The sequence below is a fragment of the Primulina tabacum genome, chromosome 1, assembly GCF_025594145.1.
Source record: "Primulina tabacum isolate GXHZ01 chromosome 1, ASM2559414v2, whole genome shotgun sequence".
Taxonomy (NCBI): Eukaryota; Viridiplantae; Streptophyta; class Magnoliopsida; order Lamiales; family Gesneriaceae; genus Primulina; species Primulina tabacum.
This window is the reverse complement of record NC_134550.1, coordinates 58,597,667-58,614,211: the sequence shown is the minus strand read 5'-3', so window position 1 is coordinate 58,614,211 and position 16,545 is coordinate 58,597,667. Positions and strand designations below refer to the sequence as shown.

At 35.7% G+C, this 16,545-nt stretch overlaps 2 protein-coding genes across 3 annotated transcripts; one reads left to right on the top strand and one right to left on the bottom strand.

The window, feature by feature from the left end:
• Positions 1-14: 14 nt before the first annotated feature.
• On the bottom strand, positions 15-5,242 carry LOC142555284 (annexin D5). Its single transcript, XM_075666089.1, has 6 exons — positions 5,038-5,242; positions 4,473-4,618; positions 4,069-4,287; positions 2,734-2,949; positions 2,566-2,655; positions 15-373 (listed from the first exon to the last, which is right to left on the bottom strand). Exons 1-6 carry the CDS (start codon positions 5,111-5,113, stop codon positions 167-169), a joined length of 954 nt encoding a protein of 317 aa, XP_075522204.1. The 5' UTR covers positions 5,114-5,242; the 3' UTR covers positions 15-166.
• Positions 5,243-8,910: 3,668 nt separating this feature from the next.
• Positions 8,911-11,012, top strand: LOC142555277 (zinc finger protein SHOOT GRAVITROPISM 5-like). 2 transcript variants are annotated; one of them, XM_075666066.1, is made up of 3 exons: positions 8,911-9,234; positions 9,577-9,976; positions 10,287-11,011. In XM_075666066.1, exons 1-3 carry the CDS (start codon positions 9,162-9,164, stop codon positions 10,906-10,908), a joined length of 1,095 nt encoding a protein of 364 aa, XP_075522181.1. In that variant the 5' UTR covers positions 8,911-9,161; the 3' UTR covers positions 10,909-11,011. The 2 variants fall into 2 exon arrangements, with proteins under 2 accessions (XP_075522181.1, XP_075522189.1); XM_075666074.1 differs by lacking the exon at positions 8,911-9,234 and adding an exon at positions 9,241-9,390 and having other exon boundaries at positions 10,287-11,012.
• The last annotated feature ends 5,533 nt before the right edge of the window (positions 11,013-16,545 follow it).

Genomic DNA, 16,545 nt, shown 5'->3' with positions numbered 1-16,545 from the left:
ATCGTAGACTGTAAAAAAAAAAACCCAATGCCACTCATATACACGACGAAAATCAGTATTTACAGAACATATGTATTCCAAACGCACAATCTCACACTCAAATACACGACGAAAATCAGTATTTACAGAACATAGATATATATTCATGTCGAAGCAATCAACACGTCTAGCGGTGAGTGGGGCCTAGAAGTTCAAGAAGAAACGTCCTGTAATGTCGTGATGTTTCCGAGTGAACAGCATCGTTTAACGACTTTCCATATTTCTTGTGGTACTCTGCTTTTATATACTGCATGTCGATCTCTACCCTTGTCACTATAACTCTAGTAAGTGTAGACTCATTGGTCCCCATGCCTTTCATTGCCTTATGCAGCACCTTCAGATTTTCATCAGGAAGCAAAGTGAAACGGTTTAGCTAGCATTCATAGTTATTCAAAGTTTAAAGAACATTTACCTTCAGTTTTTTCATTAGGAAGCAAAGTGAGACAGTTTAGCTTGCATTCATAGTTACTCAAAGTTTAAAAACTTCCATTTTTTTTTAGAGCAAATTAACTCAATAACTTAACTATAATGTTTGTGGCCAGAGACGGATGTATCCTAGGGCTGTACTGGGCTGTAGCCAGTCCATTTTTTTAATAATTTAGCGACGGTTTTTCAAAAACCGTCGCTAATATTTGCGACGGTTTTAGTAAAACCGCTGCCGATGTGGATCGGCGACGGTTTTAATTACACCATCGCTACTAGTGACGGTTTATTCAAATAGTCGCTAATAACAGTCGCTATTAGCGACTGTTTTTTGAAAAACCGTTGCTAATAGCGACGGTTGTTTCAAAAACCGTCGCTAATCAATGTCTTAGTCCAATCAAGTCCCGTCCATTTACAAGGATGAGACCAAATTCATCCCATATCCTCTGATCCGCCCCACCTCAATTCTACAAAATTTCTCTCCCAAGTCCCAAGCCCTTTAGCGACAGAATAGAATTTCGGACTCCCGAAGAAATCGAATTGCTCATCGGCAAGGCAACAATCCAGGTAAGAATCGGCTATACATTTTTTATTTTGTTTTTTATAGCTTCTCTGTGTGTGATTTGTGGTTTCTTGATTGTTTGTTGTTGAGTTGTTGATTGACTATTACTTGTTTATTTGTTTAATAATTATTTTATTCTTGTTTACGATTATAAATTGAACTATTTCAAAATGGAATATCAATCTGCTGCAAAGAAAGGAAAAACATTGATATCTTCTTTCTTTAAGAAGAGAGATCATCAAGCTAGTGAAGATACTTCAATTCCTACGGTCCTTACAATGCAACATCAATCCAGTGAAAGTCTTCTATTTCCCAATATCCAAATTCCTTCATGTTCCTCTCCTAGAGACGATCATCAGTCTTCGTCTACTTTTATTGAACGAGATTCGGGAAAAAGAAAACAGATATGTGAATATCATGTTAATGTACGAGATGAGATGAGATAAGACGTTCATATCTAAATATGGGGCCTTATCAACCAGATATGTTGGAGTATCCAGGTACAAAATTTGGAAGCCAGAATCGTCGTTTTCAGAAAAAATGGTTTCAGAAATTTTATTGGTTGGAGTATTCGCCTTCAACAAATAAGGCATATTGTTTCTATTGTTTTCTTTTCCTGAATGATGTTAATTCATCTAATATCTCAGCATTGGATCCTAAAAATTCATTTGACTCATTTAACAGTGATGATATTTGCAAGCTTGCGAAGAAGTTTTATCCTGGAGATTTCACAGATCAAGAAATTGTTGCTTTGGAGTATGAATTGATGCATTATAAACTTGATGTGATGCAGAATTTAAAGGTTTCTACACTTGTTGAGTTATGTCAGCAATTGACCGAGAGTGGACGGTCAAGTGTTTATGTTATGTTGACTAGATTGATTCATCTTGTTTTGACATTACCTGTGTCTACTGCCACTACTGAGCGGGCTTTTTCAGCAATGAAGCATGTGAAGACGGCACTTCGCAATAAAATGGAGGATGGCTTTCTTGCCGATTGTTTGACACTCTATATTGAACGAGATTTAGCTAAACATATTGATGTAAATTCTATTATTGATGAATTTTATGTTTTAAAATCTCGTAGGCCCCAATTTCGTTGAACGATATAATGTACTTTTTTTTTAATAATATATAACTTATCATATTGACTTCAAGCCCCCTCAACTTTTATTCCTCGATCCGTCCCTGTTTGTGGCGTACTGATAAAATATTGTAACGTATAAAAGCAAAACTTTTTTGGTCCAAGGATTGCCCAAATGTCAATACAAGCCTACATGCATAAAGTATTTTATAAAAAGGATTGCCCAATGATTTTCAGAATGGCAACTACCCTTGAAAACTACAGTATATCATTTTCTTCTCATGAACAAATTGCTAAATTCAAGTTTTTGGCAAGGACTACGATAAAATAGATGAAACATATGGCAAACAAATAAAGGATCCATTTAGGTGGCACAAATGGAACAGAAGAAGGTGACATAAAAAACTTAACTTTTTCCTTGATAAGACAATGTCACGACAAAATAGAATTTTTTTTACCTTTGCAAAGTAAATCCCAGGGTTCTCAGCGCACTGTAAAATAGTCAGGAGTGCAAACTCAAAGTTCCCTGAGGTTTCACTTTTCACAGCCTGCAAGAAGATTTCCAGTTTGGCATATTTGCAACAGACAGGAAAATTCAAGGACAGTGCTGAAACGATAGGTTTCACCTTTTTCAGCGACCTTCCATACAATCTGTTATAAGCAGAAGAGACTGCAGCCAAATGTGCTCGGCTTCTCTCACAGAAAATACGGATGAAAGTTTTCTCATCAGTCCCCAACCTTTTTTCCCCAGCTTTGTAAAGAGATATAGCATCCTGTTCTGCCATCGCCCAGTCTACCTGGGGACCTTCATATCTTATAGTATTCATGTAGGCAAATAGCAACTGCCAAATGGAATCAAACAGAAACGATTAAGTGGATTTATGAGCATAATCCTTGTCCACTCACACAGAAAATGTGTTCTTCAAAAAGTAGTTTTTGATAACTTGTTCCATATACATGCTTATTACACAAATACCAGATTTCTAAATCAACCTTGTGCCTGATTTATAAACCAAAATTATATCCTAGACCCACACACTGAGGTTGAAATAGAAACTGTGCTTTAGATTGACTTATCAGAAGACTATTATGGCCGTTATCAGTTCTGTGACGCTATTGCGCTCCTTGATTTATCAGAATCTTCACGGAATCAATTTAAAACTAATTGGTTTTAAATATATAGGTTGCATATCCAATTCAATTAAAGGGTCCACGCAGATTGTTGATTTCTGTGCTCCTTACATAACTTAGTTGAGGAGTTGTAACCCAAAATATGTATAAAGGACCTCAGAATAAAAGAGAAAAACAATACAAAAGTGATTTTCCTGACACATCAATAATTTTCGATTCATTCATCATTAGTAGACAACGAATCACTTGTTGCAACAATTATCTTCCACTCTTGACATGTGATCATTCCGATTGAACTTTCTTCCTGGTGCCTTACCTTGAATTAGTAGTTCCGAACGTGTGAAATCCACGTAAAAAGCACATTAGTGGTGCGCCGCGGATTGGAAAATACTTGACCCTAACTTTCAAGCATCCACTTTCTTCACAAAATTTCACGTTATGAAGAGCAGAGCATCAGAGGTGGCTTATAAACTAATTTAAAGATTCTAGTATAATCTAAAATATAATAGTTTGGATTCCAAATATATATTTATAAAATAAAATAAATTGGGAACTCAAATTCAAAACAATATTCAAATAGATGAACAGTTCAGGTCCTCATTTCGATATACAAAATGGGATAAAACAACTTTTAGCCATAAATTCTACCCTGGAAGGTACAGTTTGAGTTTCTCCTAAGCTAAGTTGAATATTAAAATAATTATTCAGGACTTTTTGGTGGGAGTGGACGCGTTTGTTTGTGTTTGTGTGTGTTCGTTTGTGTGTGTGCGTGCGCGCGTGTGAGAGCGAGAGAGAGAGAGAGAGAGGGAGAGAGAGAGAGCAGAGCGCACCTTCTTGTGATCACCAGATGCTTGATATTCAATATCATACTCAACATAAGCATGAAATCGCACGTTATAAATTTGTTTAAAGAATTGTATCTGTGATGGAGTTCGGGAACATATTACTTCAGTAGCAGCTTTTAGATCGATGATATCACCAGTCAAAGCTTTCCTTAGAATGATAGCATCCCTTCCAGCAGGATCAGGCATCCACAGTAAGAGAGCTCTCTAAAATCATACAAATTAGAAATGAAAAGCTGTAAACGGTAAAAATATTGCCTAGTTGGATAATCTAGAAATAGAATCTATTACAACATTTCTACATAAAAAAGCTTAAAAGTAAAAAAAGCATTCCTCTTGAGGAAGCATGCACAGAAATATTTTAAAAAAGTGACGCCGATTCTCTTTGGTACCTTGACATCACCACTAAGCTCTGAATCCAGACGTTTATTTAGTTCTTCAGTATACATAGCTCTGTACTCTTGTTCAATAAGCGCTCGTTGTGTTGCATCCCTATGCGCAAGGATTTTAACAACTGCAGTAGTATCACAACCAAAACCTAGACGGTGCAATCGATTGTTAGGAAATGCTGGATTCTTCGGTATTTTGAAAAAGAAAGATATAACTAAAATTTGCCTGTTAATTTAAACACCGTGTCTCCATGATTAATGCCGACATAAACGGAAAATCGTAACATAATTTTAGCTTCCTAGTCTGAAATTTACGTAGAGACCAATATACTTGTTCCCGAGCTAGTTTTTACATAAATTACCCATCTTTATTGTCGCTGAACCTCGATCATCTGTGTCCACGTATCCACGATTCACTTATACGACAGACTCGAACCAAAAACAACAGAAATCGGCGCAAAAACAAATCGAAGGCAAGAGAACAACTATCAGAATTATTGTTTGCACGGATACCAGGTGAAGTGCAAAAATGACGGAAAAAATCAAATAAAAACAACAGAGAATTTACCCTTGAAAGCACGGTACAATTGCATAGCATCGTAACGAGGCGCATTTAACGTCGGAGCAACATTCAGAGTCGCCATCTTCGATCCCTCTCCCACAAGATATGAAGAAACGAACCCGAATATGCGAAATAAAATGACACGTGTTCACTCTGCAATTTAATGCAAAAAAATTCAACCAACCTGGTTCTCTATGGTTGCGTGGATGGCTCTGCATTCTCTCCTTTTCTGTTTTAATTGTTTTACACGTACTTATTTTGTAATGTGTGTGTATCAAGTTGTCCGGGAATCATCGATCCCCGAATTTTTCATTATTTTAAAATTGAGTAGGTCAGAATTTTATTATATGAGTGGGGTTGATTGATTTGATTTATATTTAAAATAATAATAATAATAATAATATTTTTAATATAAAAAAATAAATATTATAGATCGAATTAAGTATAGATCGTTACCAGCAGCTTGCCATAATTAATTGATACATGCAGCTTCTTTATGCTCACATTCTTCAAAATCATATCAATATATTGACGATTATATATGTACGAAAATTCGGTTGAGACGGTCTCATAAGTCAATTTTATGATATGAATATTCTATTTAGGTCATTTTTTAAAAAAATATGGATGCGATTAGTCCATGATTGGACTTACTATGTGAAATAAATCAATGTATAAAAAATCATAAAAATTTTTATGAGATGATTTTATGAATCAATTTTATGAGATGTATATTTTATTTGAGTCATCCATAAAAATATATTATTTTTTATACCAAAAATATTAATTTTTATTTTAAATATGAATATGATTCATCCGTCTCACATATCTCCTATTTTAAAAAAAAATAATTGGCTGATAATTAATTCACTGAAAAATAATTGTTTTTATAGATTTTGTTTTGAAACGAACCCCAATTATTAAACAAATATAAGGTGTGTTTTTTAATCTAACATCGGTAATCTATTTTTTTTAAAAATAACCTCCTATAGTATATTTCACAATTGAGGAGATATATACATATCCCAATTTCACCAATATAAATATATAAAGTATTTTTACTTAGGTAAGCCTCCAACCCCGTTTCACTTTTACGCTTTGTCTGTGGCTGTGCCCTGTCCTTATCTTTGACCAATTCATACATTCATTTTTCACGATTTGCATCTATCTCTTACATTCACTTATTTTATAAGTATAAAAATAAAAATTATATTATTTAAAGAAAATGAATGCCAAAACGATAAAGTGTAAGAGAAATGAATGTAAATTACCCTTTATTTTTGGTTGTCTTTCAAATTTTTAAATCATCAAATATTGCTAAAATTTAAGGCCTATCTAAAAAAAATTCTTTAATGAAAAATTGCCTTTAAAAGTTGGCTCGTTTAGTTTAGTGCATGCATAAAGACTAATGATGTCTGAAATTTACTATATAAAATCTGAAATTATTTTTTACATTATTAAATGACTAAGAAATTAGATATCAGTGGAGAATTTCGCTCTTACATTATCTATACTTTGGTTCCAACGATTGTCAATCCACCTTATAAATCATTCTTAAATGTTGATGTAAAAATAACAAACAGACATGCTTAAATGTTGTTAAAATGGTCCAATTTTAACTTGTTTAGATAAAATGGTTTTGATTTCGTGAAAGATTTTAATTAATGATTTTAAAGACAAATTTTCTTGTTTTTATATTCAAAAATGACAACAGATAGTTATCTACACGTAAATTCAATAACAATTAAATCACGGAAATTGGATCATGAAAATACTTAAAAATCTATTGATTAATAAAATCAAAAGTTTACTTGTGGCTTACACAGGTAATTTAACTTTTGCTTTGTGTAATTCGGACATTTCAATGCATGTGACCATGGACAATTATATACATACCAAGTCCTCTCAGAAGAATTTCAAAAGATTTATGATAATGTCTGAAACAACCGCAGCCCGCGACGACAGCTCAGGCCGAGACTACTCTGGGTTCAATCGATAGTATAGTAACTTTTAATTTTGAGTTTTCGTTCGATACGTATAGTAACTTTTAATTTTTTTTTTATTTTTATTCAATCATCGGAAATTGGAAATTTATTAGGTGTCACGTTAGCAATTAGACAAAAATAATCGAAATAAAAAAATTATAGCACGAAAATAAAACTTTGAAAAATTAATAAATCATAACTTGGACAAAAATATTATTTTCCCTTGCTTTTGAACGCATACATTGAGCCACTGATGAATTATTTTATGATTATTATTTATTGCATTTCATTATTTTTTGTGAAATTTGGATATTTTTGTACGGGATGATGATTAAGATTCATTGAGATTTTCTGATTTTCCTTGTGAAACAATATATATAACCCCAATTAGAATAGATTATTCCTTTTCGTTGAACTCCAATGTTCATTGATATTTTCTTCTTTCACTTGTCTCACGAATCTCTATCTGTCACGAATCTCTATCTGTGAGACGGGTCAATCCTACATATATTTACAATAAAAATTAATATTATTAAGAGATTTGTCTCACAAAATACGATCCGTGAGATCGTCTCACACAAATTTTTTCTTTTTTGTTTACAAAAGAAAAAAACATAATTATATTCAAATTCAATTTTAGTATGGCGAATCGTTCTAGCTCACTAGGCGACAATTTTTTTTAAAAAACCAGGCCACGTGAGAGGAGGCGGGTAAGTGATGTCTACTTTTAGTCAGGCCTCCACTAACTCGAGCAAATTATGAATGCCATTTTTTTGGTCATTTTTATTTATAATAAAAAAAATAATATTTTTGATTCAATAGATAATTCAAATAAAATATTTATTTTATCTTATTTAAAATTTTTATGTTTTTTCAAGTGGTTTTTGTTTTCTTCATCTCCATAATTCATAGTAACGTTTCTTTCGTAAGCCGCGCACAAATTCCTGGCAAACTTATCGGGCTGAAATAGAAATTTCAGAATCGTGATTCGTATCTAGAGTCTAGACCCAATTTTTTTAAATTATATATGAAATAATTCCAAATTAAATTAAAAAGAGCTAAATAAACTCATTTTTTTATATAAAAATAACTAATTTATTATATTTGATGCACGCGAAAGAGTTTAGGTCATCTCAGACTCCGGATGGAAAATTTGTCGAACTAAAAAGAGTGGTCTTATATAAATCATTCATGAGTTTCCAACAACTAGGGAAGCCGATTAGATCAGTATATACTCATATAAGTCCGGGCTGGGCTCTCAGACCAGTGCGGGATCTGTAAGAAGAGTATGATAATGAATATGGGATATGTATGTGCCCTCACATAACAACCACTGCTCGACCATCTCGTGACTGACATCGACTCTGGTCCCACAATTAATGATATTCATTCATCGAAATCATTATTATATCAATCAACACACATGAGAAAAATGTGATAAAGACTAGAAGCGGTATGAGTTGTCAGTCGTAACAGTATAAGATGACAGAGCTGAGCATCTATCTGATTATGAAATGTGACCAAGAACTGAAAACAATGTCATAATTACTTTTTTTCTTATAAATATTCAGGTTTGCTCGATCATTGATGACATTCACTAAACATTTCCACAAACACCCAATAAATATTCTCTATATAACACTTTCTTTTACATGGGTATCGATTGACTTGAGCGTCGACTGCCTACACCTAAAAACTTTTTGGCGCCCCGCTAATGTTTTTTGTTTTCCAAGTGGGCAGAACAGTCAACCTAAGATCCTTCTGCCTGGTTCCCAACGCTCTCAGAGAAAAAACATAATTCGACCAGATAAATTGTCCACTAACCTCACCCACATTAATCGGGCTTCCTCTGTATTCTCACGGGGTCCGAAACTTAGGACTTTAGATTGGTTTATGCAATCTTTATAAACAAGGCTTTACCCTCAAAACTTTACCTACTCAAGATGTAAAGGTCGAGGAAAAAATAAAAGCTGGTAGCACCAAAAAAGCAGATGCTTTTCTAGCTAGTTTACTTTGCCATTTTCTCTCCTCTCTCTTTCCACAGTTTGATCTTTTCTTTTTTGCAAGATAAAAAAGAGATGTTCTTTTCAGTGTCACTTGTGCAAGATATCATTCATGTTTGAAGGCTGGAGGATCTTGCCTTGAATGATGTATAATTCATCTCAGGATGTTAATGGGTTTTCGAATGAGAGAAAAAGAAGGCCTCCTGGCACCCCGGGTATTTAATTGGTTAAAACTTGTATCAATCTCTATATATACACGCAGATATACAAACTGTGACGTTCTATGTTCTTTTTATACTCTTCTCCGACCTTGGAAATTTTTACTTCATTGAACTCGAACACATGCAGAGAATAAATTTTATGGAGTAAAGGTACAGGTACCTGCATTTGTTGTGTCATGTACGTTTTTCTTTGAATCTAGACTCATTAATGTACGAAAAATGAACAGTTTTCTTTTTCCCTTTTGAAAAAGGTGTTCGATCTTGCTTTCTCGAAAATACTTGATTTTTCGAATCCAAACCTTAAACGTTAGTAATAATTAACGTGCATTGTGACAGATCCAAACGCAGAAGTTGTTTCCCTTTCATCGAAGACATTACTAGAGTCAGACCGCTACGTGTGCGAGATCTGCAACCAAGGGTTTCAGAGAGATCAAAATCTACAAATGCACATGCGTAGGCACAAGGTGCCATGGAAACTTCTCAAGAGAGACAACCCACAAGCCAAGAATCGTGTCTTCGTGTGCCCCGACGAGACATGTTTGCACCACGACCCGAAGCATGCACTGGGTGATCTGGTGGGGATTAAGAAGCATTTCAGGAGGAAACACAGCAACAACAAGCCGTGGGTCTGCGAGAGATGCTCCAAAGGTTATGCTGTTCAATCAGATTTCAAGGCCCATGTCAGGACTTGCGGTACTCGGGGACATTCTTGTGACTGTGGCCGAGTTTTTTCCAGGTTATATATATGCAAAATAATTGGCATGCCTTTTTCTTTGTATTTTCCTGTTTTCATAATTTGGACCATGTGTCACAAATAGGATCCCGAGAGTCACCACTCTCCTATATACGACATAGCGTGGCCACCGTAAAATTAAAAATATATATGTGAAGTTGTAAAATTAATGAACCCTTCAACGAGTTGAAAATTCAATTTTTGTGCGAGCAAACATTTTATATTTCTTAAGGGCGTTCCTTAGGTGTAAATTATATATATTCTTTGACGCTATATGATCAAGAATTTAGGTGCTCCAACTTTGTATTCTCAGAGTGGAGAGTTTCATTGAGCATCAAGACTCCTGCACCATCCGCCACGACAACCTGCCACAGGAGTTACAACATCCAACGCAACCCGAGGCCAGTTCTTCTCCGACAGCTTCAAGCTCTACCACTCCATCGATGGAGTATTCCAATTTCAGCGCAGTCTCAGTCCCAAGAATCCACCCGAAAAATCCTGGTGAACGTGACGAAAATCATCAACATAACTTAGAACTTCAGCTTTTGCCATCATCCACCAAATTTACACTTGAGAATGATTATATCTGTAAGCCGGGGCTAACAAGTGAGCAGCAGCTGGATTTTCCTATGGCAGAAAATGGTTTAGCGGAAGAGGCTGTAAGACAAGCACGGCAGCAAATTGAACTGGCTGAATTGGAGTTTGCAAAGGCTGAAAGAATCAGGCAGCAGGCACTTGCAGACCTCGAAAAGGCTCGGGTTTTGAAGGAGCAATTCACCAAGAAAATCAGCAGCACAATCTTGGAAATCACCTGTCATGCCTGCAAGCAGAAGTTTCAGGCAATAACCGGCACTCTTCCGACTGCGGCGGAGAGTTCTTCGGCTATGAATTACGTGTCTTCAGCTAAACTTAAGTTGAAAAAACTTACTGATTAAGATGTTTATCCAAGAAATTTGTTGATTTATTAAATTTCGCAAAATGGAACTCGATCGTCGAGTTTCTAGCAAATTAAAATCCAAATATTTTGACCAAATCTAAATCAAACACAAGTTGCTATAGTTGCTAATTAATTTATTTATTGGTCTCATTGCCATCATCGATGGTCCAAATCTGATACAGTACTAGAACCTGGACAATATACTCGCTTGGAGTAAAAGCGTTATAAGATTGGCCTGCAGTGTGGATTGAGTGAATAAAACCATTAATTTACGCTGTCCGGTGGCTGAAATTTTAGAGTTGTGGATTGAGTGTAGCTAGCTAGCCAGCTAGGATTACGTATTGTCTGTACAAATAGAAGCTGGTATGGTTTTCAGAGCCTGAGATTGAATGACTAAACATCAGGTACTTGTCTCTCTCAGCCCAATTAATATGGTACAATTCGTGAAATTTTTATTATCAGAGTCAATTATATTCCAATTCTTGCCAAACATACGGTATACATATGTAACAAGGAACTTAAAAAATAACCTTTTGGAAATGGTTGGTAGGTATAGATGTCAAGTAGGAAAGTAAATGAAAATAAAAATTGAGAGACAAAACTTAGAATCATGAAAATGCATGTGATGTTTATCGTGATTTAGCAGCAACCAATGCTTTCATAAAAATAATATATCTGTTGAGTATAGTAAAGCATATGTGTAATCGTGTCTGTAGCTTCCATTTATAATAAGCCTATAAATAGCGTTTGAATGGTAGCCCAATGTAATCAATTCATTCTGATACAATAAAAGAGACATTCATATTTTTAGCTCCAACGCTTAGCTTCAACATGGTATCGAAGCTACGGAATCTAATCTGGGGATTCTGGTAAGCTTTGCGTGACTGGTGATTGCCATAGATCGCAATTTTTTTAGCTGTGATTTGAAGATTTAAATCGATTTATCTACTCCCGCGGGCATGGCAACTGCAAGCAATTTCAATGATCCGATGACCATCCATGCTTCGGACACTCCAGGTTTGAATTTGATTACTGAGCATTTGACCGGAGTTGCAAACTATGGAATTTGGAGTAGAGCGATGCTAATTACACTGCGTGCAAAGAACAAAGTTGCGTTCATCGATGGTACGTGTAGACAACCAGCTGCAGGCAATCTCATGTTACAGCAATGGGAACGATGCAATGCTATGGTCTTATCATGGATTATGAACTTTGTATTGAAGGAGATTTTTGGAGGAATAGTGTATTCCACAGACGCTTCGATTGTGTTGACAGATCTGAAGGATCAGTTTGATAAGGTAAACGGTTCTAGAGTTTTTTCTCTTCATCGCGATATAGGTCGCTTGGTTCAAGGTAATAACACCGTTTCGAGTTATTATTGTAAATTGAAGCAGTTGTGGGATGAGTACTCTTTACTATACTCAATACTCAAGGTAATAAGACTCCTTTTGAGATGCTTTTCCATAAAGCTCCTAATTTTGATCATCTTCGATCATTTGGTTGCTTGTGTTATACTTCTATTCTACCAGTTGGGCACAAATTTTTCCCTAGAGCTACTCGTTGTGTTTTCTTGGGATATTCTACTGTCCAAAAGGGGTATAAGGTCTTAGACCTGCATTCGAAACGGGTGTTTGTTTCTAGAGACGTAACCTTCTATGACAACATATTTCCCTTTATACCTGAACCTTGTCCAGTTTCTGATAACATTTCATCCACCACTCCTTTTATAAAAAAAACTCTTCTCCATTCATTGACATTGAAGTTGTTGGGTCAAACCCCGACACTCCTTCTGAGACTACAGCTGATCAACCACTGCGAAGGTCTTCTAGAACCATTGTTCCTCCTATTTGGTTGAAGGATTTCTTGTTCTAATCCACCCAAAACCAATTCGGCCATTTGTTCTTACCCTATTTCTAAGTACCTTACATATTCGAATTTTTCTTCATCATACCAAGACTATCTTGCTGCTATGTTCTCAATTACAGAGCCAAGTTCTTACCATGAGGCTATCACAGAATCTAAGTGGAAAGATGCTATGAACTTGGAATTGGCAGCATTGGAGAGTAATCATACTTGGGACGTAGTTGAATTACCACCAGCTGTCAAGCCTATGGGTTGTCAATGGGTTTACAAGATTAAGCTTAAATCTGATGGGACAGTGGATCGATTTAAGGCACGACTTGTGGCTAAGGGTTATACACAGCAGCCAGGGATCGACTTTCATGATACTTTTTCCCCAACAGCAAAGATTGTGACTATTAGATGTCTATTGAAAGTTGCAGCAATCAATCGCTGGCCCCTGTTGCAAATGGATGTCACTAATGCTTTCTTGCAAGGGGATTTAGATGAGGATATATATATGAGTCTTCCAGAAGGCTATAAAATACAAGGAGAGCGTAAAGTCTGCAAGTTAAGGAAGTCCTTGTATGGTTTACGTCAAGCTTCACGGCAATGGAACAATAAGTTTGCTGATGTTATGTTCGAAGCAGGTTTCCGTCAATCACAACACGATTACTCATTATTCGTCAAGCATGAACCAGATTCTATTACTCTCCTTGTTGTTTACAGTGGACGATATTGTTGTCACAGGGAGTAGTGCGAAGTGCATTCAGGCACTTCAGAGCTTTTTGCATTCTAAGTTGTACGTTAAAGGCCTCGGATGTCTAAGATATTTTTTAGGGATTGAAGTTGCGAGATCTAAAGAGGGAATTTACTTGAATCAGCGCAAATATGCACTGGAACTCATTGCAGAAACTGGCGTAGCAGGAGCTCGGGCATTTGACACGCCGATGGAACAAAATAAGAAATTCACAACCCATGAACTGGATGTTATCATGCATAAGTCTGATCATGGTGGCCTTGAAGATGATTTGTTAGAAGATGCAAGTGTTTATAAACGGTTAGTGGGTCGTTTGTTGTATTTAACAATTACACGACCCGACATATGTTATGCAGTGCAACACTTGACTCAGTTTATGCATTCACCAAAGCAATCGCATATGGATGCAGCCACTCGTGTAGTTCGATACCTCAAGGGATCACCTGGTTTGGGTATCATGCTGTCTGTGAACATGTTTTCTTCCCTTTCTGCCTATTGTGACTCTGATTGGGCCTCATGCCCAATGACTCGTCGTTCTCTCACAGGATATTGTGTTAAATTAGGAGACTCCCTATTGTCTTGGAAAACCAAGAAACAAAACACTGTCTCCAGGTCATCTGCAGAAGCCGAGTATCGTGCGATGACTTCTACCACCTGTGAAGTAGTATGGATTTCTGGTTTGTTAGCTGACATGGATCTCAAGTTGACAGCTCCCACGACTCTGTTTTGTGATAACACTGCTGCTATACAAATTGCAGCGAATCCCATGTATCATGAACGCGCGAAACACATTGAAATTGATTGTCATTTGGTGCGTGAACGGGTTAAAGATGGAACAATAACTATTGCGCATATTCCAACAAGTTAACAGTTGGGTGATATCTTTACTAAAGCGTCAGGGAGTTCCCAACATTCATACCTGCTTTCTAAAGTTGGTGTTCGTGATTTACATCAACCTGGCATCAACTGTTAATATGTTTTCTGTATGTTTTACTCTCAAGGTTGCTGTGTTATTTTGGGTTGCAACCTTGAGGAGGGAGTGTTGAGTATAGTAAAGCATATGTGTAATCGTGTCTGTAGCCTTAGCACTTCTTCCATTTATAGTAAGCCTATAAATAGCGTTTGAATGGTAGCCCAATGTAATCAATTCATTCTGATACAATAAAAGAGACATTCATATTTTTAGCTCCAACGCTTAGCTTCAACAATATCATGTAGGGCCTAAACCATGTTTGATTTATCAGAGCTTTTTTTTTCCCCCATTCTGCGGCTACTCGAGCATCCTATCTTAATCTTCCTAACAACCTATACAAATGAAACTCTAAGACAAGATCAATTACTTCTTGGACCTCACTTTCACTTCTGGACCATTCGATCATTGGCTTATTGGAGAACTTTCACTTCTGGACCATTAGATCATTGGCTTATTTGAGCTATTTAAAATGCTACAATAAAAATAATATATTTATTTTTGTTTACCTAGATTAATTTAATGTGTACTAGGCTTTGTTGACATTTACGTGGAAGAATATCGGTGTAAAATTAGTAATATTCAATATGTTTAGTGGCTTCAAAACAAAAACATGTCAAGTAAAAAAATCCAAATTATTGAATAAAAACTAAATTTCTATAATTTTTTCGTGTTAATTAATTACCCTATATGAATGATAAAACATGACACCTCGGTGGTATTGCACTAAAAGTAATTGTGTGTGTGTGCATGCAGACACGCACGCACGCTCTAAGACTTAGGTGGTTGGCCAAGAAACACAGCATTACTATAAGCCCTCTTAACAGTGAGGTCTCTCAAAAACTGCCGGGATATGATGAATTTAAATCACAGATACTCCCATGATCAGATGCATGGCACTATTAATTAATACACAGAACCCTAAAATTTTTCCCACTTTCCATTTTTTCCTACGGCTCATGCATGGAAGGTGACCCATTTTGATAACCCGATTCTATCGTTATTTGTTTGTATAATTCCTTGCACCATATGTGTGACCAAGCAACACACATACATATATATAAGATGATATCAGGAGTCCTTAAATCTTTTATGTTGCACCTTAAATAAAATGTCTCAATTAGACATAAGTGGATTCAAGAAAAGGAAGAGAGGGGAAAGGGTTTTCAAGTTCCAGATGTTCGGTGAAAGAGGGTATCCTGCCGAATTTAATGGTTCGTTCCATGAAAATGTGAGAGCCCTTCTTGAATACGGGCAGTTTGAGAGTGGCGTGTGCGGAGGAAGGGCGAGTTGGTCATTTCAACTAGAAGCTCGTCGGCATCCATTATTACATCTGTTTCTGTTTGTTGTTGAGGAGCCTGTTGAGCTATCAATCGAGCTTCATTGCAAGCACTGTCACTATATAGGTAGAGCAGTATTGTAAACGTTTTATACTGGGACTGGATCCTGAAACAAAATTTGATTGCTTACCTATAATAAGTATTCATTCCACGTGGATCCAACCCATCGTAAAGTTTGATTCATTTGTGTATGTTTATGGTCCATGCATGCTTCTATTTTCAGAAACTAGAAAAATGTACTTGAGTTGCACGTAAAATCTAAACTGTTGAAAATATATGTACGAAATTTTGATAATATTTAAATGAATTAAAACATAGTTAATAACATTTATCAACTGAAACAAACTAAGCCATAAAAAATAAAAAATCAATACTATAGACGGTATATGAATCAGATAAATTATCTTATCCACTTGACACACTTTCCAATATGATTCTTGGTTGATTTTGACAACTCAACAACTCTTTGTCGGAGTTTGTTATAATATGCATATAACTATTTTGGTATGTTCAGCAAGTATCTGATCGTCTTTAACATCTATTATGTTATTTACAATCTTTATCGGGGATCTGACATACTCGTAGTTTGCTTCTTTATCACGCCATTTTTTCTGTTTTCTACATTGTTTTTATCTGATAATCTTATTTTCCCGACTATTTTTTTATTGTTAAATGATTTTTCCTGCTTTTGACAATCATCAACTATAACTCTTAAGAAAAAATGCT